Source organism: Protopterus annectens, chromosome 2.part2, assembly GCF_019279795.1.
Source record: "Protopterus annectens isolate FY-2018-M chromosome 2.part2, PAN1.0, whole genome shotgun sequence".
In the NCBI taxonomy this organism is placed as follows: domain Eukaryota; kingdom Metazoa; phylum Chordata; order Ceratodontiformes; family Protopteridae; genus Protopterus; species Protopterus annectens.
This window is the reverse complement of record NC_056730.1, coordinates 396,749,735-396,770,399: the sequence shown is the minus strand read 5'-3', so window position 1 is coordinate 396,770,399 and position 20,665 is coordinate 396,749,735. Positions and strand designations below refer to the sequence as shown.

At 39.3% G+C, this 20,665-nt stretch overlaps 1 protein-coding gene across 1 annotated transcript in view; it reads left to right on the top strand.

Moving 5' to 3' along the window:
* LOC122795645 (leucyl and cystinyl aminopeptidase) overlaps positions 1–20,665 on the top strand; it is a 1,650,338-nt gene that overhangs the window by 978,603 nt on the left and 651,070 nt on the right. The window contains exon 11 of the mRNA XM_044063917.1: positions 2,853–2,947. Coding sequence (XP_043919852.1) covers positions 2,853–2,947 — 95 coding nt within the window. The remainder of the gene's footprint in view (positions 1–2,852; positions 2,948–20,665) is intronic.

Sequence of the window (20,665 nt, the reverse complement as noted above, 5' to 3'; positions counted from 1 at the left end):
TTCTGACACCTCAGATGTGGGGTGGGGTGCATCCTTCGCCCTGTGAAGCTTCAGAACCTTTGGTCTGTTCTTCGTAGGGCAGACCGTATCAGTATTAAGGAGATGAGAGCAATTCTTCTTGCTCTGCAGTCCTTCCATTCTCTTTTTTTTCTCCCAGGTCCTCTCAAGATCTTTACAGACAGTACCACAATAATGTGGTACATCGACAAGCAAGAGGGACACAGTCTTACCACCTATGCAGACTAGCTCTTCGGGTATCCAGTATCAGGTCACTCTTCATGCAATTTGTATTCCGTCAGAGCAGAACGTAGTGGCAGACTCTTTGAGGAGGTCCATAACACAGACTCACAAGTGGATGCTTCACAGAGATATATTGCTGGACATTGTCCATCAGTGGGATACTTCTCAGGTAGATCTTATTGCATCACAAGACATCTGCAACAGCTGGAAAGGCCACATAAATACCTCACTAAAAGAATCACAGGCCTAAAACAGATGCCCTGTGCTGACCATCTAAAAAAAACTCCAGCTATACTCTGTGGCATATCGTCTACTCAGAGGCGATCTCTGCTTAACATACAAGGCCATGTCAAACCCTGAGCTGTTGGACATGCTCCACATAAAGAAATCCCAATCCCTCAGAGCCACACACTCCAGTGATCTAAACCTTGTCATCACAATGAACAAAACATGCTGGAGGGATAGGTTCCTGACCCAGAGACTCCCTATACTCTGGAATAGACTTGCCCATACATATCAAGCAGAGCGCCTCCTTGGCCCTCTTCAAAAGGAACCTTGATTGAATGGGAGATGGGAAATTCACCCCAGGGATCACATCAGTCACCCTGCTAGACAGGGACCAGGGAAGTAAATATTGTGGGAAGAATTATCCAGGGAATTGTTATGGCTAGGCTTGTATAGGCCCTAGGGCCGATAACCTAGTACCAACCTATGATAAACCCTCTGAACAGACAAGTTCCTCTCTCTGCACCACAGTTCGGAATCCTCTGGCATGCAAGGTGGGTGCCCCCTCTTTCTCCTGGAAGAGTTTTTCCTCATTCTGAGGGTCCTGTTCAAGATGGAGCAAGACTCTCCCAAATTTTTTTGGTGACTCCCTTTTGGCACAGACAGCATTAGTTTCCTCTTTTGCACCTAGCTAAGGGTAATTACCACAAGTTACCTTACAGGTTGAATTTACTCATGCAGGACAAGGGGTCTTTCATCCATCCTCACTTGTCCACTCTTCAACAGACACTGTGGGTTATAAGGTTTGATCCCTTTTAGGCACCTTTTTCTGAGGATGTGCTTTTGGTTCTGCAGGAGGCCAGAAAACCTACTACTAAGAAATCTTATTTGTCCAAATGGAAGAGATTTTCTGTCAGGTGCCCTGCTCATAATCAGGATCCATTTTTTGTGGCGGTTCCTGTGGTCCGTCCTTATTTGTATGGATTGCTGCATGCTGGGCTGGCTTACTCTTCTGTTAAAACAACAAAATCAACAATGTAAAATAAAAATAAATAAATGCATAAAAAAATCACATTTCAGCTGTTTCTGCTTGTCTTTGAGATCAAACAGTTTCTAAAAGATGTCCTTCATGTTAGGCCTGCCAGGAAGTCTGTTCCTCCTTCCTGAGGCATTAATTTTGTTCTTGAGAAACTGACTTGGGCTCCTTTTGAGCCTGCAGCTTTGGATTCCTTGTAACATTGCTCTTAGTAGATGGTCCTTCTTTTAGCCCTTACTTCAGCTAGAAGGGTTTCTGAGTTTCAGGCCCTTGTGGCTGTTCTCTTTTTGTTTTTTCATAAGGATAGGGTCTCTCTTTATAGTAGTCCTTTTATTCCCAAGATGGTAATGAGTTGTCTCTTAAGCAATCTATTATTTTGCCTATTATTTTTTCCCTTAGCAGTCTGCCAGTGAGAAGATTCTTCACACCTTGGATTTACATAGACTCCTGAGGTATTATTTGGATAAGATTGCAGCTATTTGCAAATCTGAGAATTTTTTTATTTATTTTCATCCTGTCTTGGTTTGGCTGTTTCTAAACAGACCATTTCCTCTTGGATTTCTAAGGACACCTCTTTGTTATACATTTTATGGAAAATACATCAATGCCTCTGTAAAGGCTCATTATAACAGGGCTATGGCTTCCCCTGGTGCTTTTGTTCAAGTCCTTGGATATCAATTCCATCCTTGAGGCTGCTACTTGGTCCTCTGTACATACTTTCACTAAGCATGACAAATTGGATGTTTCCAGGGCAAGGGCTGGATATGCCAGAGCTATCCTGCATGGTATTCTAGAGGGTTCTTCTGGACCTTCTTCCTGCAAACTTTTGTCTTGAGCTTTTGTAGTCTTCCTTCAGTGAAGAATACTGCAACAGTGATATGGAAGGACATAGTACAGTTGTGTAAAATCTTACTATAGCATCACTTGGCCTTCTCTTCACTATTTCTTTACTCCCTTCTTCCTCCCCCTTTTCTCTTCTTCCTTTTTTCCTTTCTGGATGCACAGGTTTCTCTTTTTCCTTGAACTGTTGCTGGCTCTTCTGTTCTGAGTTATGGACATCCTTACATCACCTTTCTGCCCTACAACAGGAGCTGGGAGCATACATCTGTAACAACCTACTGGCCGGACATCAGGCTGCCCGTGGCAGGGGGTCCCTTTAGTGAAGAATACTGCAGCATTGAAGAGTAGGACATCCACTGTCATGTTAATATTTTACACAACTGTACTTTGCTTGTATAGATAGAGTGGTTATAGAAATATGATTTTCTGACTGTAGTACAGCTTTTAGGCTTTGACATTAAAATTATTTAATTTCACAGGTTTAAAAACAATGTTTTTCTTTTTATTGCAGGATTCTTTGGCAGATTCCTTTGACCTACATAACCTTTAACAGTACTACCAATAACACTGCATCCCAAAACACGTATCTACTTTCAGAAAAGTCAGGTAGGTGACCTACGTTTTTAGTAGCCACCTCCTCTGTGAGGAGTCCATACAGTTAAGGTAGTGCACGTATGTATGTTTATATTTGTCTGCACATTGGTATAGTTGTGAAAGGCATTTTTATTCTGCTTCTTTTATTCCTTTTGTGATCTGTGGTTTTATGTTCTTGTAGGGTGTCAGAGTTTGCTTACTGCAAAACTCATAACGGTTTGAAATATGACATTAAATATTTCACTGATTTCAATGAAATTTGACTTCATATTAAGATTTAAATTCATGCTACAAAAATGAAATGTGTATGAAAGCTTGACAGCAGTTTTTTTTTCACTTTTGGTTTGTGCATTGTAAGTCTTAATTTTTAACCAAGCTTTTAGTTGAGGAATAGTAAAATGATGTGAGAAGATGGGTGTGGAAATATCAAAGAGAACAAATTAATAAGTGAGACCTTTAACATAAGGGGTGTAGGGGCAAAGGATGTAGGACTGATCATCAAAAGGGACTTCTCCATCAGCAAAATAAGCAAAACTGTGCTGCTAGGACTCTGTAGATTGCTACACATTTTGATTTTACTACCAAGGTGTATTCAAGGAAGTCTGCTACTTCCCTAATTATACTAATCAATTGACCATACTTACTTTTGATGGCACCATGCTTTGGCTAAAATAAATGCCAAGCTAACCCTGCAAAGGGTGGTAATGTCTCAGATGTTTTGACTGATTTAAGACTTTTTTACTAGACAATTAAATTTGAAAACTATATTTACTACTGCTGATATGTCTCAGGCTGACTTTAGAAAACAAGAGTTATTTTATATCAGTAGATAATGTGGTACAAGCATTTCAATGTGCATGTACCAATCATATATATGATTTCTTTTATAATGAAAGTAATAAACCTACAAACACATTTTTTTTAATTTAACTGAGAGTGAAAATGAAACCCTAAATAAATTAAGGAAAAAGGTGCAATAATTATAAAATGTGCAGACAAGGTTGGGGCTGTAATGATTATGGAAGACATCTTATTGATTCTTTTTGAAGTATGTTGTCAGATACTGGCACATATTGTACTATTAAAGTTAAAGATGTGAAATGATTGACCTAGATTATAAATAATGACGTTTACTCAAGGCATATGAATGGGTGCTTAGTGCTTAGGGTTGCCACCCCTCCATTTTTTTCTGGATTATTTGGAAATGAAATTGATTTTCTGGTAGTCCGGAAAACACTGTACAAACTCTGGCATTCTGTTTCAAAAAAGGAAACAGACTGTCGAGTTTGTAAATTGGATGGTTTACTATGCTTTTTTACAGAAAAGCATAGTAAATCGGCCAAAAGCAAGCATCAGGAACAGAAAGGGGGGGGGGGGTTCCCTGCCGTGTGATGTCATAATGACATGACAAAATGGGTGGAGTGTGGGTGGAGATGGGCGGGGTTACTGGTGATACAAGAGGTGTGGCCTTATTCTGGTTTTAGCCACAACGAAAGGTGGCAGGTAGATTTGTTGAATTGGTTTTGTGCTGTATGTTTTAATATATCATTTGTGTTTGCAATAAATGCTGGAATTAGCCATGTTTGGTGTTTGTTGTGGCTTTTGGGATTGCCTGGCTTGAGTTTTGTCTGTTTGAGCTCTTTTGTATTGCCTATGGAAATGAGGTGCACAAGGAAAGCTGGTGGTAAAATGCAGAAGTCCGGGAGATTACCAAAATAAAGGAGGAGTGCAAGAAAAAGTAGGAGATGGATCATAAGGAATACTCTCAAATACCCATACACTTAGAAAATTAAATTTACTGTATAAGCACTTTCGTACTTAAAATTATATTGGACTTCCTCAGGTACATGTATTTGAGGAAGGCTAATATAAATTTAAGGACGAAAGTGCTTATATGTTAAATTTCATGTTGTAAGTATATGGGCAGCTGCAGTTTTTGGCATTTGAGGCAAGTTGTGCCTGCACTTAGTGCTGTGGTTATTGTAAGAAGGAATACTGGTTGGCTAACATAGAGGATGAGAGTGCAGTCATAATAGCAAAGAACAAGGCATCAGTGGCATTCTACCAGGTTCTGGAAAGTGAGTCAGCAAATGACACAAATAAACTCTTATCACGTTACAAGGCAAAGATAAAACAATATAAAGAAGACCATTAGCAGGCACCATTCATAAGGGATACCAAAAGCAACCTGATCACCGGTCTACAGGACATCAACACAGTTGGAAGAAGTACTTCCATCAGCTTCTGAATGAAGAAAAAAACCCAGAAACTGTACTACCCTAAACACAATGAAAGGGCAAGAAGAGCCCTTTGTAGAAGAAGTAAGAGTAGTCCTAAGACATCAAAGAAAGCAGAAGACAATGATGAGGTTACAGCAGATATGAACAAGATGTTGGGCGAGGTATGGGAGAAATGGCACCTGTGGGTACTTATTGTGGTATGTAGAAAGAGGCATATCCCAGATGGCTGTAGAGTAAGCTCTTTAGTGCCATTGTACAAGAACAAAGGCGACATCCACGACTCTGGGCAGTACAGAGATATCAAACTCCTGTTGCACTGCATGAAAGTGCTGGAGATGGTGATTGATAACCAGATATGCAAAGTAGTAGAAAGTAAGATGGTAGGTGAGCAGCTGAGATTCATATCAGGATGCAGCATAACCAACCCTATGTTTGCATTGAGTCATATAGTGGAGAAGAAGCTAGAGAGTCCAAATGCAAAGGTTTGAAGGCTAGGAAACACTGGTAGAATTAATGTAGGCTATGTAAAATAATCCAGTGACACAAGTATGATCTGTGTTCAGGCTCACAGAAGGATTCCCTTTGGGAGTGGAGGTGCGTCAGGGTTCAGCTCTGAGTCCACTGTTATACTGGTGATGGACTACATTAGCAAACAGGTTGGAGGAGACAGATCAACAAAGCTGATATATATAAATGTTTGTTTGTGTCTTTCGGCTTTTCCCGGCTAGGGGTCGCCACAGCGGAACTCTGGTCCGCTAATGATTAGCAGTAGATTTTTTACGTGCCGAGTTTGCCAGCCCTGACGCACAACTTTCAACGAAGGTACGCCCATTCACGCATGTCTCCACACAGAAGACGCTCTAGCTGAGAATCGAATGGCACAACGTCTTGCTGTGAGGCAACAACGCTACCGCAGCACCACCACCACAGTAAAGCTGATATGTACAAATAATGTGCATTAAAAGCAGACTCTGGACAGATTCTTCAGCATATGATACGTGAATGGAATACAAAATTGATGGCACATGGGATGAAACTCAGTATACACAAGACAGTTGTCATGGCAGCAAATAGAGGAAATCAGGACGAAACTGAAAAATGAGATAGAAGAGAATATAGTGGTGCAGGTTAACAGCTTCATGTATCCTGGGAAGTGGTTGAAGAAAAGGAAGTCAGAATGAAGAGGTCAACGCTAAAGTCAATCAGTAGTAATGTGTGACAGAAGAATGCTAAAGAAACTGAAATGTAAGGTGTGAAAAACAAACTAAATAAAAATAAAAAAAAAAAACAGTGGTGCAACCAGTGCTTTTATTTATGGTTCAAAAATCTGGGCATTGAAGGCAGAGCAGCCGAGGAGGCTAGAGGTGATGGAGATGAAATGCCTGAAGTGGGTAGTAGGATGTGCACTGCAAGAAAATGAATAAATGACATCTGAGCAGAAGCCAGAGTAGCAACCATTGCATAGAAGATAAGAGACCAGACTATGTTGGTTTGGGTATGTGCAGGATGGGAAGATGATATGATGAAGAGAATTTGGAAAGAGAAAGGAAGAAGACAAGGGGAAATGGGGACATCCAACAAAGAGATGGCTGGATTGAGTGAGAGAGACCTGTGGCAGTCAGACATGACAGCTGAAGAAGGAAGAACAGTGGCAGTGTATTGAGAGAGTTAGCGACAGTTGATGCAACGCCCTGACCCATCATAGAAAAATGGGAAAAGGGAGGATTGGTAATGCTGAATCATCGATGTTTTGAATTCTCAACATTCCCTACTGGCTCTCCACTGAAGAGCATACTACACATCAGAGCTCACACATATACCTTTACAGAGTCCCAGACAGAGGCAGCCACACTTGTTAGAGCACCACTTGGGATTGCAGTTTTAATAAACTAGCCCTGGCAACTTGGAATAACATTCCAACTGATATCAGGAAAGAGAATACTATAACAAGCTAAAAACAACAAAAACATTGTCTTAAATCCAACTCCCGCTTCTGCTACAGGGACAGCAGATGATGCAACAGTGCAAATTATGCACTTCCTCCTGTATAGTGTACCACAGAGCGCTTATACTTCCCTTTAGAGTTTGTACTTCACAATGTGAATATTTAGTAATGTAATTCTTTCTTAGTTCGTGTTATGGTCTTCACTGTTGATTACTGTCTGTCCATTGTAATTTTGTCTTTGATGTTCATGATCCGAGTTGTGGCTGAAAAGGGACTTTATCAGCTCACCCAGCTTGTTAATGAATTGAAATGATTACATACATACATGCATACTCCTAGCATGACTGTAGCAATAATACATCTACAAAAATATAACCACTTTTTTTCTACTTTTTGGCTTATAGAACTGTTGGTTGCTCAAGTGTGTACCATCTGTGCTATGTAAAGGGGAAAGCAGTGAAAATACTTAAGCAGTAACCAGGTCCATTGGCACACAAGAGTAAAACCTTGATGACAACCAGGGTGCCAAAGTTCAGTTAGAAGCTCAGGCACCTGCTGAAGCTGGGAGGGTGTAAGGAGGAGTGACATAACATCACTAGCTTGCCTCTGGCAGAGGAGATGTAGAGGCACATACCTCAGGTACACAGTCTGTGGTAGAGTTCCTTATGGAGATCATAGACCAAAACGCTCAAGAGTGCTGCCTCCTAGATAGGGAAGGGCAGTCTAGAGAGGTTACATCTCTTACAGAAGTAAATGGGTTAACCTTGCTGTTGCCCACTGCATGTCAAAACCTGGAGTGTATTACTGGGCAAGCACAGTAGGGTTAGGGGGAACAACTATGAAAAACTCTTGAAGGGTGCCTCAGTGACTGTCTCTCTCCATTAGCTGTCACCTTTGGTGAAGGAATAAATGAAGGGATTGATCATCAGCAGGTAGCAGGGGAGAAAAATGTCCAAAAAAATGCAAGCAGTATGTTATGTATTTTTTTGCCTTACATGCTTGTTGGCTGTATAACTGTATGGTACTTCATGTAGCATTTGATCAGAAATGCAAACAGAGAGAGGACCTGAGATAGTATGCTGCCAACTGTATCACCTTTAACTTTCAGACTGTACAGCAAGCTAGACTTCATGATGTACATATGGGTCTCTGAGAGATTAGAAGCACTTGTATTATTTTTCTCTTTCTTCAGAAACAAAATGTTTTAAGATTTGTGTGTCTTTTAAAGTGGTTATGTACTGCATTCTTCTTCATTCGGCTTTTCCCGGTAAGGGGTCGCCACAGCGGATCACCTTGTCCGCTCATGACTGGCAGTGGAGTTTTACAGTGTCGTGTTGCCAGCCCGGTGCCCAATCTCCTACAGAAGGCACACACACTCATGCCTAGGGCCAGTTTGGAGTATCCAGTCGACCTACAGCAAAATGTTAAAATGTCATCAAATAGGTACAAATTCACCTGTGTGTGTGTGTGTGTGTGTGTGTGTGTGTGTGTGTGTGTGTGTGTGTGTGTGTGTGTACACGAGAGAGAGAGAAAAATGTGTATATATATATATATATATATATATGTAACATTTTATATATATATATATATATATATAACATTTTATAAGTGCTAAAAATAACCTATCCCTTTTGGTTATAGACTGGCCTTACCCATACCATGCTCGGTAATTATATATTGTTCCTGTAATGCATAACATTATAATAATATAAATAATGGTGTATAAGTGTAGGCATGTATATATAAATATGTATGTATCTCTATCTCTATCTATATATATATATATATATATATATATATATATATATATATATACACATATATATATGTGTGTGTATATATATATATATATATATGTGTGTGTGTGTGTGTATATATATATATATATATATATATATATATATCTATGGGTCCTCTTCAAATTACCGAAACGCCAGTTCGCTGACACGCGGAAGAAGCTAGACTCTGATAACTTTCTGAGAGATTAGAAGCACTTGTATCATTTCTTCTTCAGAAACAAAATGTTTTAAGATTTGTGTGTCTTTTAAAGTGGTTATGTACTGCATTCTTCTTCATTGGCTTTTCGGTGTCGCCACAGCGGATCACCTTGTCCGTCATGACTGGCAGTGGAGTTTTACAGTGTCGTGTTGCCAGCCCGGTGCCCAATCTTCCACAGAAGGCACACACACTCATGCCTAGGGCCAGTTTGGGTATCATCGACCTACAGCAAAATGTTAAAATGTCATCAAATAGGTACAAATTCACCTGTGTGTGTGTGTGTGTGTGTGTGTGTGTGTTGTGTGTGTGTAGTAAGAGGAGAAATATGTGTAGTGTATTATATATATATATATATATATATATATATATATATATATAAAACATTTTATAAGTGCTCAAAATAACCTATCCCTTTTGGTTATAGATTGGCCTTACCCATACCATGCTCGTAATTATATATTGTTCCTGTAATGCATAACATTATAATAATATAAATAATGTATGTAGGTATAAACAGATGTGTGTATAAGTATAGGCATGTATATATAAATATGTATGTATCTCTATCTATCTATCTATATATATATATATATATACATATATATATATATATATATATATATCTACACACAGACACACTGGTATGACACATACATGTTTGTGTGTGTAGGGTTCCCTTCAGTTGCACTGTTTGCTCAGTAACGCTTGTTTGATGCTTTGTTTTCCCGTATTCATAAGTTCATAGTTTACTTATCTGTGAGAAGCCTATTCTTACATTCCCATGATAGTTTTTAACCCTTAGATTTTGCATGCGAACGACCCATAAATGAGCCGAACAAGGATCTGTGATATGTTGGGACATTTACGTGTCCCCTATCCATGAGGGGCAGAGGTGCTAAACTGTGGTTGAATTTGTGGTTACCCATACATTTGTTCAAATTATATTTGAGTGGAGTTCCATAGAACTGATATTCTATGTGATATTTGTTTGATATGTTTTGCAGAGATGTGTGTAGGCTTAAACTGCATTATTTTCTGTTGACTCTGAAAGGGTGATGGCATTTCTATATTTTAAGTGATTGCTATTTTGAGTTTTGGCCTTGACATGCTGAAATGATGGGCTTCTGGGTTTGGAAGAAGGCTTGCCACATGCAAAAATGCATGTTTTGATTGTACACCAGTGACTTGCTAGTGAGTACCTGTGATTAGTGTATGCATGTATTCAAGTAAGTAGCTTTGTGGATTTGCAGGATCCTTGGAGCAATATATCACAGAAGAGGAGTCACATTATGGATTGACGCTTTCAAATATATTAGTTTGGCAAAGTGCTTTCAACGGACACAAACCCTTAACACCTTGTTAGTCCAGAAGAAGAAGTAAAGCCAGTATTTTTCAGATGTCATATACTTTTTATGTGCTTGAACTATGTGAGTTGGCTTCCTGAAAAAATTCGAATCTCACATTCTTGGAGGAATTCTAATGGTATACATTGTTGTTGCTAATGTACTAGGTACTTTATCTATAAACAAATTTCCAAACAGTTTTTCTGATGAACTCCATCTTCCTTCTCAACCTCTTGCAGACCCTTATTTTGTGTTATTTCTCTTTTGGTATTTCTCTGAATGCCTTCCTCTGTCTCCAAAGGCACCATAAAGATGGTGTTTATATTTAGCTTAGTAACTGTGGGACATATTCATTTTGAAAAGATGGTTTTTACTTCTGTAACTGTTGTTCACTTGCATTACGCCGAAAAGTCTTGGTTGATTATCTTGCTTTAGATAGACAGCGTTTGGTTGCTTATCACTGGAACAATGCTATATTCTCTTTCTTTTATTCTGTGTGTAATGAAAAAGGCTTCTTGTGTGCTAATCATAATAAAACGTTTGTCTAGACTTTTGTCTGTTGTATTTGAATTTGATTCTCAGTTGCTAATAGACCTAGAGTTAGGAATTCTGCTCATTTTCTGACCCTTCTGTAGTTCAGTTTGGAGTATTTATTTATTATTTTTATTTATTGCATTTGGTAACTGGATTAGTCGAGTGACCAGAAATGTAACCCTTTTTGGCAGAGTTCCAGGGAGAAGAGCTTCATTTCATTCAAGTTAAAATTACAACAGGTCTGAGTCGTGCTACCGAATATTTCTTAATTCCAGTAAATCTAGTAGCTTCTCCACATAACAACTGATGTTGATTTTTCCCTGAAGATTTTGGCAGTCTCTCCAGTCCTGTCTGCATTATGACCCTTGAACTGTGGTTAGCTAAGACTAGATGTAAAATGCTGAAACTCCTACTGTTCTGAAACTCTTGAATTACATGCTTGCATACTGTAGACTGTTATGTTATCACATCTGGAATTCTATGCCTTGAAAATATAAATTTTAGTGCATTGATTGCCATTCTTATTATATTTGTTAACTTATTGATCTGCAAAACTTTCAAATAGTCAACACAGATCAAACCCACGGGATCTGGATACATAAATGTGTTCTGTTTTAATTCCCATAGTGTTTGCTGAACAGAATAAGAAAAAAGTCTCTTCTTTCTTTATTTGTTCTGACCTTCCTGGACAAAATACCAAATCACAGATTCTTACTTTATACCTCATCCATATTTTTTATTACATTTGTTAACCAAGTAACTCCACTGGCTACAAGTGTCTCTTTTTAGGGGTGACCTAAAAACACTGTTTGGTCAAGAGACTTGCTTGGAGTCACACAGTTGGCAAATGGAGTTAGAAGGACTCAAACCAAGTACCCATGGCTACAGGAAGCATCTCATTAACAGCTCTGTCTGCGTCTTTCTCAAGTGCGAGACATAATTTTTGCCATAATTTCTTTATTTAATGGCTTAGGCAGTATTAGTTTAGCAGCCTTGAAGCTCAAACCTTTTGTACAGGTCTTTTTTTTTTAATGTAAAGTGTCGTTGTACTTCTTTCTTCATGGTGGTTTTCTGTTCTGGTTAAATCTTTAGAACCACTTCTTGAATTATATAAATCTAAAGATTAATATTCCTATAATGTGTAAACACAGATGTGATGTACATTGTGCATACAGCTGCAGTCATTACTAGTGGTTATCCTGCTGTAGAAGCGAGGTCCTCGGTCGACGAATTCCAAAGTCTAGGTCGGCGTGGGTTGTAGATAAAGCTTCTTCACAGCGTCAGTCGCGGCAGGGGTACAAAGAAGGCAGCGGCGCCGACACCTGTCAGTGCTTTCTTGCCGCGATTGCGAAGCAGAAGCAGTTAGCAAGTGCCCGTTCGTCAACTCCTGAGATTTACAAAAGTATTTCAGCGAAGTCTTCTTGAAAGCTAAGTACCCGTTGGAAACTTTTCTTGCCTCAGGCCGATGTCAGACAAAGAGTTAATAATTGCATTTCTTGTGGGAAGCAAATGCATAAGGATTACCCTCTTTCATCAGCATACGCTTGTAGGCCCAGACCCGCGACTTCTCAAATACCGTTTTGTGCTAGATTCCGGCAGCGCACTACAATGGCGCCCGGGCGGAGTTAAGCCCTTCATTATTACGGCAAAAAAATTTAATTTGATCGTAATGATGGGATACTCCGACTCCAGTTTTGAGCAAAGGCAGCAAAGATAAGGACCAACATCCACGAGGTCATAGCGACTACTGAACCAGCAGGCCGACTACGGTTCTCCGGTTCTCAATGGCGCCTACACAGCCCTGAGTACCGACTACAGTACCAGAGGTGCTTGAGCTCCTCGGTCCCCATTCCCTACTGCAGATACTGGCGCGCCAGTCTTAGGCGAGAGAAACTCAGAATTTAGACAGGCCTGCCATTTTCAAGGTGTCTTCGAAGGCCTTCCTCCTTCTCTATTAAAGCTTTCACTAAATCTAAAGCAGCCATGAAAACCAAAAACAGGGTCCCCAGACCCAGCCTCCTCTCAAGGCCACATGCTAAAAAGCAGATACTTAAAATGACTGAGGATCTGATTACTCTTATCCGAGGGGTTCTCAGCCCCCCTCTGACCAAAAGGCCAGATTGAGGCTACCCTTCCTCAGATCAAGCTTCTATTACCTCAGAACACTCTGAGGACCAGGATTACTCTAGTCACCTTTAGAAGACTCTGATACTGAGAGTCTATTTCCTCAGTCCCCAGAGGACTACTCTTTTGGGGAAACTCTGCATACATTGAGGAACACTTTCACTGGGAAGGCCAAAATTACTCAGATTCAAGAAAAGGCTCAGGGAATTTCTTTTGCTCCCCAGCATAGGCCCCTGGCTATCCCTCCTGTTTAGATATATTAGATGATGTGTACACAGAAGCCAGCCTTAATCCATATTGCTTTACCTCCAGCTCCTGTTAAACTAGGCAGGTATTACGGTTCCTGATTCTCACCAGTTCTATATAAAGCCATACTGCTGACCCAGAAACTATTTCCTACGGTCCCTAGAGAGATTAAGGCCTCTACTGCTAAAGCGTACCTTCAGAGAGGGTCCAGAGCTTTAGAAGGTGGGGAAAAAGGTGTACACCTCGGCCACTTTAACCATGAGGCATTAAACTGTCAGTTCATATGTTAAAGTATCAGCAGTTTGTTATCTCAGTTGAAAAGCAAATGGCACAACCAGAACAACCAGATTTAAGAGTTGCAGGATTTGTTGCATGAATTCAGAGCAAGTGGAGTAAACATACTGCTGCAGTGTGGTTTTGATACTTTAGAGCCTCGTAGTAGAGCTGCTGTTATGGGGTCTGTTATATGTAGGCATGCTTGGCTCAAAAGAGCAAAACCTTACCAGATCATGTCAAAGCTAAATTATTAGATGCACCTCTTCAAAAAAAAGATGTATTGTTTGGTGTTAAAGCTGAGGAGGTACTAAAAGAAATGGGAGGAAAAGCGAAATCAATGCAACAGTGAAGATTTCCTGCAGGTACAACCTCCGCGTTTCAGCGAAACTGGCCTTCAAAAATTGTCCTTTCCAGCCCGCGGACAGACCACAAAGGGCAGATACAGGCGCGCCTAGGGGTAGAGGGCAACCTCAAAAGGATCTTTCAGAGCCAGACAGAGTGGCAAAGCACCAACCACAAGAGGTGGAGAAGATAGATCACAGTCATTTAGAGAAACAGACACAATGACTTCCCCTACACCTGCCAAGCAAAGCTTTTAATGGCAGCACCTTTTGAAGCGAGGAAAACTGTATTATTTTCAAAAAAATTGGCATATTGTTACAAAAGACAAATGGATTCTGAATTATGGACAGTGGCTACAGGTTCACTTTCACACCCTTCCAAAGTAAGAGAGGCATGCAAACCTGCCACAAAATCAAAGGGGCACAGTCACAAAAACAAATTTCGCTCTCATGGACATAAGCGATTCAAGAAGGTACCTGCACAGAGCAAGGTCAAGGGTTTTATTTCCAGATATTCCTGGTACCAAGGAAAAGACAAAAGATGGGAACCTATATCTTAGACCTGTCCATCCTAAACACATATCTACAGGTGCCAAAATTCAAGATGCTCACATTACCTTAACTTCTTCCCATGCTGGGCAAGGGAGTCTTGGCTGGTAACATTGGACCTCAAGGAGGCATACTCCATGCATGTCCCTATCGAGCAAGATTGCAGAAGATATCTCGATTTCTTGCAGGTTCAACCCATTACCAATTCTTTGCATTGCCCTTTGGCTTATCTACTGCACCCAGAGTGTTTCTGAAATGCCTGGCATCAGTAATAAGCCTTCTGCAATACATCTACAAAAATATAACCACTTTTTTTCTACTTTTTGGCTTGTAGAACTATTGGTTGCTCAAGTGTGTACCATCTGTGCTATATAAAGGGGAAAGCAGTGAAAATACTTAAGCAGTAACCAGGTCCATTGGCACACAAGAGTAAAACCTTGATGACAACCAGGGTGCCAAAGTTCATTTAGAAGCTCAGGCACCTGCTGAAGCTGGTAGGGTGTAAGGAGGAGTGACATAACATCACTAGCTTGCCTCTGGCAGAGGAGATGTAGAGGCACATACCTCGGGTACACAGTCTGTGGTAGAGTTCCTTATGGAGATCATAGACCAAAACGCTCAAGAGTGCTGCTTCCTAGATAGGGAAGGGCAGTCTAGAGAGGTTACATCTCTTACAGAAGTAAATGGGTTAACCTTGCTGTTGCCCATTGCATGTCAAAACCTGGATTGTATTACTGGGCAAGCACAGTAGGGTTGGGGGAACAACTATGAAAAACCCTTGAAGGGTGCCTCAGTGACTGTCTCTCTCCATTAGCTGTCACCTTTGGTGAAGGAATAAATGAAGGGATTGATCATCAGCAGGTAGCAGGGGAGAAAAATGTCCAAAAAAATGCAAGCAGTATGTTATGTATTTTTTTGCCTTACATGCTTGTTGGCTGTATAACTGTATGGTACTTCATGTAGCATTTGATCAGAAATGCAAACAGAGAGAGGACCTGAGATAGTATGCTGCCAACTGTATCACCTTTAACTTTCAGACTGTACAGCAAGCTAGACTTCATGATATACATATGGGTCTCTGAGAGATTAGAAGCACTTGTATCATTTTTCTCTTTCTTCAGAAACAAAATGTTTTAAGATTTGTGTGTCTTTTAAAGTGGTTATGTACTGCATTCTTCTTCATTCGGCTTTTCCCGGTAAGGGGTCGCCACAGCGGATCACCTTGTCCGCTCATGACTGGCAGTGGAGTTTTACGGTGTCGTGTTGCCAGCCCGGTGCCCAATCTTCCACAGAAGGCACACACACTCATGCCTAGGGCCAGTTTGGAGTATCCAATCGACCTACAGCAAAATGTTAAAATGTCATCAAATAGGTACAAATTCACCTGTGTGTGTGTGTGTGTGTGTGTGTGTGTGTCTGTGTGTGTGTATATACGAGAGAGAGAGAAAAATATGTGTATGTGTATATATATATATATATATATATATATATATATATATATATATATAAAACATTTTATAAGTGCTCAAAATAACCTATCCCTTTTGGTTATAGATTGGCCTTACCCATACCATGCTCGGTAATTATATATTGTTCCTGTAATGCATAACATTATAATAATATAAATAATGTATGTAGGTATAAACAGATGTGTGTATAAGTATAGGCATGTATATATAAATATGTATGTATCTCTATCTATCTATCTATATATATATATATATATATACATATATATATATATATATATATATATATGTACACACAGACACACTGGTATGACACATACATGTTTGTGTGTGTAGGGTTCCCTTCAGTTGCACTGTTTGCTCAGTAACGCTTGTTTGATGCTTTGTTTTCCCATATTCATAAGTTCGTAGTTTACTTATCTGTGAGAAGCCTATTCTTACATTCCCATGATAGTTTTTAACACTTAGATTTTGCATGCGAACGACCCAGAAATGAGCCAAACAAGGATCTGTGATATGTTGGGACATTTACGTGTCCCCTATCCATGAGGGGCAGAGGTGCTAAACTGTGGTTGAATTTGTGGTTACCCATACATTTGTCCAAATTATATTTGAGTGGAGTTCCATAGAATTGATATTCTATGTGATATTTGTTTGATACGTTTTGCAGAGATGTGTGTAGGCTTAAACTGCATTATTTTCTGTTGACTCTGAAAGGGTGATGACATTTCTATATTTTAAGTGATTGCTATTTTGAGTTTGGCCTTGAAAGGCATGCTGAAGTAGTGGGCTTCTGGGTTTGGAAGAAGGCTTGCCACATGCAAAAATGCATGTTTTGATTGTACACCAGTGACTTGCTAGTGAGTACCTGTGATTAGTGTATGCATGTATTCAAGTAAGTAGCTTTGTGGATTTGGGATCCTTGGAGCAATATATCTGAGAGAGTCACGTATGGATTGACCTTTCAAATATATTAGTTTGGCAAGTGCTTTCAACAGACACAAACCCTTAACACCTTGTTAGTCCAGAAGAAGAAGTAAGCCAGTATTTTCAGATGTCATATACTTTTATGTGCTTGAACTATTTAGTCGGCTTCCTGAAAAAATTCCGAATCTCACATTCTTGGAGAATTCTGTGGTATACATTGTTGCTAATGTACTAGGTACTTTATCTATAAACAAATTTCCAAACAGTTTTTCTGATGAACTCCATCTTCCTTCTCAACCTCTTGCAGACCCTTATTTTGTGGTATTTCTCTTTTGGTATTCCTCTGAATGCCTTCCTCTGTCTGCAAAGGCACCATAAAGATGGTGTTTATATTTAGCAGTAACTGTGGGACATATTCATTTTGAAAAGATGGTTTTTACTTCTGTAACTGTTGTTCACTTGCATTACGCTGAAAAATCTTGGTTGATTATCTTGCTTTAGAAAGACAACGTTTGGTTGCTTGTCACTGGAACAATGCTATATTCTCTTTCTTTTCTTATGTGTGTAATGAAAAAGGCTTCTTGTGTGCTAATCATAATAAAATGTTTGTCTAGACTTTTGTCTGTTGTATTTGAATTTGATTCTCAGTTGCTAATAGACCTAGAGTTAGGAATTCTGCTCATTTTCTGACCCTTCTGTAGTTCAGTTTGGAGTATTTATTTTATTATTTTTATTTATTGCATTTGGTAACTGGATTAGTCGAGTGACCAGAAATGTAACCCTTTTTGGAGTTCCAGGGAGAAGTGCTTCATTTCATTCAAGTTAAAATTACAACAGGTCTGAGTCATGCTACCGAATATTTCTTAATTCCAGTAAATCTAGTAGCTTCTCCACATAACAACTGATGTTGATGTTTCCCTGAAGATTTTGGCAGTCTCTCCAGTCCTGTCTGCATTATGACCCTTGGACTGTGGTTAGCTAAGACTACTGACGTCAGGGAGGAAGCGACGACAACTGACGCCGGACGTAGACTTTGGAATTCGGCCGACCGAGGACCCGCCTGACGGCAGGATAACCCATCTGTAATGACCGCAAATGTATGAGCACTCGAACATCTACATTTATGGTAGGTACAAAACTGTACTTTTTTAGTCACAGGCTGTTATGGAATTATTCAGCTAACTTCCAGTTCATCACCACCAAGTAAATCTCGTTACTTAAGCAAATATGAATGACTTAGTACATTTTTTGTATACATCTCTCTTTTCTGCCTTTTAGTTATAATGAAGCCAAATGCCTGCATTGTCAGCAACATTTTTTGCACACTTGTCAGTGTTTTGTGCAACAGTTTCTTTTGTAATGGGCTAAGATCACGTTCCACTAACATGTTTTCCCATGTATTTGTTTGTTTTTTGTAGTTGTCTTCCTCCTGTACCTGCTGACCCTGAAGCCCACCCCAGTTGACCCAGGCTCAGTCATTGCATGCAGGTTGGGAGTCCTCAGATCTGCTAGGGCAAGACACATTCAGAGAGCCCATCATTCAGCCAGACATAGGGAAGTCTGTGCACTTACTGGAATCCAAGCAATTGTTTTATGTTGAGTCCTTAATCCTACCCGTAGGCTGAATGAAGGTTTACTCACGTCACAGCAGGGACTAACAATGCCCTTGCCCTGTGATTTCACACTGTTGTACACTCACTAATGAGCATTACCACTAGACAATGATTTGGTGAGCTGCAATTCTGCCCCAGCATGCCTACTGCAGCACTGCTTCTTTTGTGAGGGGTCATGGCTGTGCACATTGTGCTCTGTTTTGCTTCCTTCCCACACCATGATTGGCATGTCCAATCTGCCCTGTCACTGCCAGCTACCTGATACTTGCATCAAACTTGGGTGTCTTGGGATTTAATCAGTGGTTATCTCTCAATGCTGTTGACACTTTGTTTCCAGAAAAAAAAATTACAGAACATTTCCCTGCAATATAGTATGTTAAGCAACTATTTTTTTTTTTATCTGACCATATCTTTTCTGGCATTCATTAAAAGTTGTGGACCTGCAGACGCTTGATTTATTTTATTTATGAGTCACTGCACATGTTCCATTCTGCCTTGACATATTCTGGTAATTTCAAAAAGCAACAAAGGTACTGGAGAACTTGAACAAAAGGCTTTAATAACATGAAGTGCTTTTCGTCCAGTGCAATGACTGGACTTCATCAGATAAGTTACAGAAACAATACATGTCCTTTTATACTTGGTTAAAACCATGTGGTTAACAAATCACAAAGTCAATCAATCAATTAAACATTGTCAACTGGCCATTATTGTATACTAAGTAGCAAAAAGCAGCCTTAAAGATATAAATACCTAAAAACGGGCATATATATATATATATATATATATATATAAGTGTTGAGTCTGTAAATGACAAACCTATATAAAAATTTCATACTGTAAAATTAATATATATATAGAAAAATCTAAAAATGTGTAAACTTCAATAATCAGTTAAGCCTAAAATGCTAAATACTTTCATGAGAAATGTTTATATAATCAATACATAAAAATGAATTGTACATATTTAATAATTTGTAATGTTAAAGCATATTTTCTCACTAATAATTGTTAAAAATCGCTTAAAAAACTGAATTCATTCCTAGTTATGTTTAAAACAAATTACTACTTCTAAATGCAAATACTGTATCAAGTTACTAGGTCAAGGGCAAATGGTCAAAAACCAAATGGGATTGACATATACAACCCAAGATGTAACCCGGTAAAATAGTCATCATCTGTTTAAACTTCTTAATTTCAAAAGACAAGAAATCAAACAAATATTCTGGTAATTTAGCTGATTTACTGACGTCATGTTTTTACATTGTGGGTGCTTCTGCCTCTGTCCATTATTAAGCAGTCTAGAATGGTTTTCTTGCTGTTTTCATCAGTGCCATTCCACATTTTGTTCCAAAATTTTTTTTCTTAAGGGGGAACTTTTTTTTAATATGCTCAGAATAAATTTAGAAAGGTATTCCATTGTACTTAAGCATATCGAAATTTTATGAGAGCGTGGTTTTCCTGTGGAAGAGGCATGTGTACTACTGCTTTGCCTTTCTTGTTATCAGTTTCAGCTGTGTAGCTGTGATTATGTACTTTTTTCAGCTTGTGGTTGTGCTTCTCACTCTGTTCATTAATCCCTCTGAGACCCTGTTCTTTGGTCTGCTGTTGCTGTCAGTAAGTCAGTCATATTTGAAGTAGTCTGTGTGTAATACAGATGTACAGCTAAGTGACTTTGTAAGGGAATGCCTTCCTTGGATTAGAACTAGTGGCGTCTCTTCTAGGTTAAAAAGGAAAAGGATTGAGGTAAACATGAATTGGTTGTTATTCACATTAGAGTGAACAATCTAAGAAGCACTGCCCCAGATGTACATCAGGATACGATGGAATATTTGAACATCCCACCTAATGTGGGTAAAAAAAAAAAAAAATCTGCTTAGCAAAATCCGTCTGTTGCCTCATGTGGCACCTAATTAGTAAGACAAAAATGTTGATTTTCATTCAGTCACCAAGGGCATGGTGTTAGTCTGGTGATTATTTGCATATGCGCCTGGAGTGAGATAATGTTATCAGCTGGAATGTTTTAAACCTATGGGCTTTTCCTATCTCTCCCTAGGAATTACAGGGACTGAACAGAAGAGTTTCCATCCACATATTCTTGTCTTTAGACCTCTTCAAATTTAAA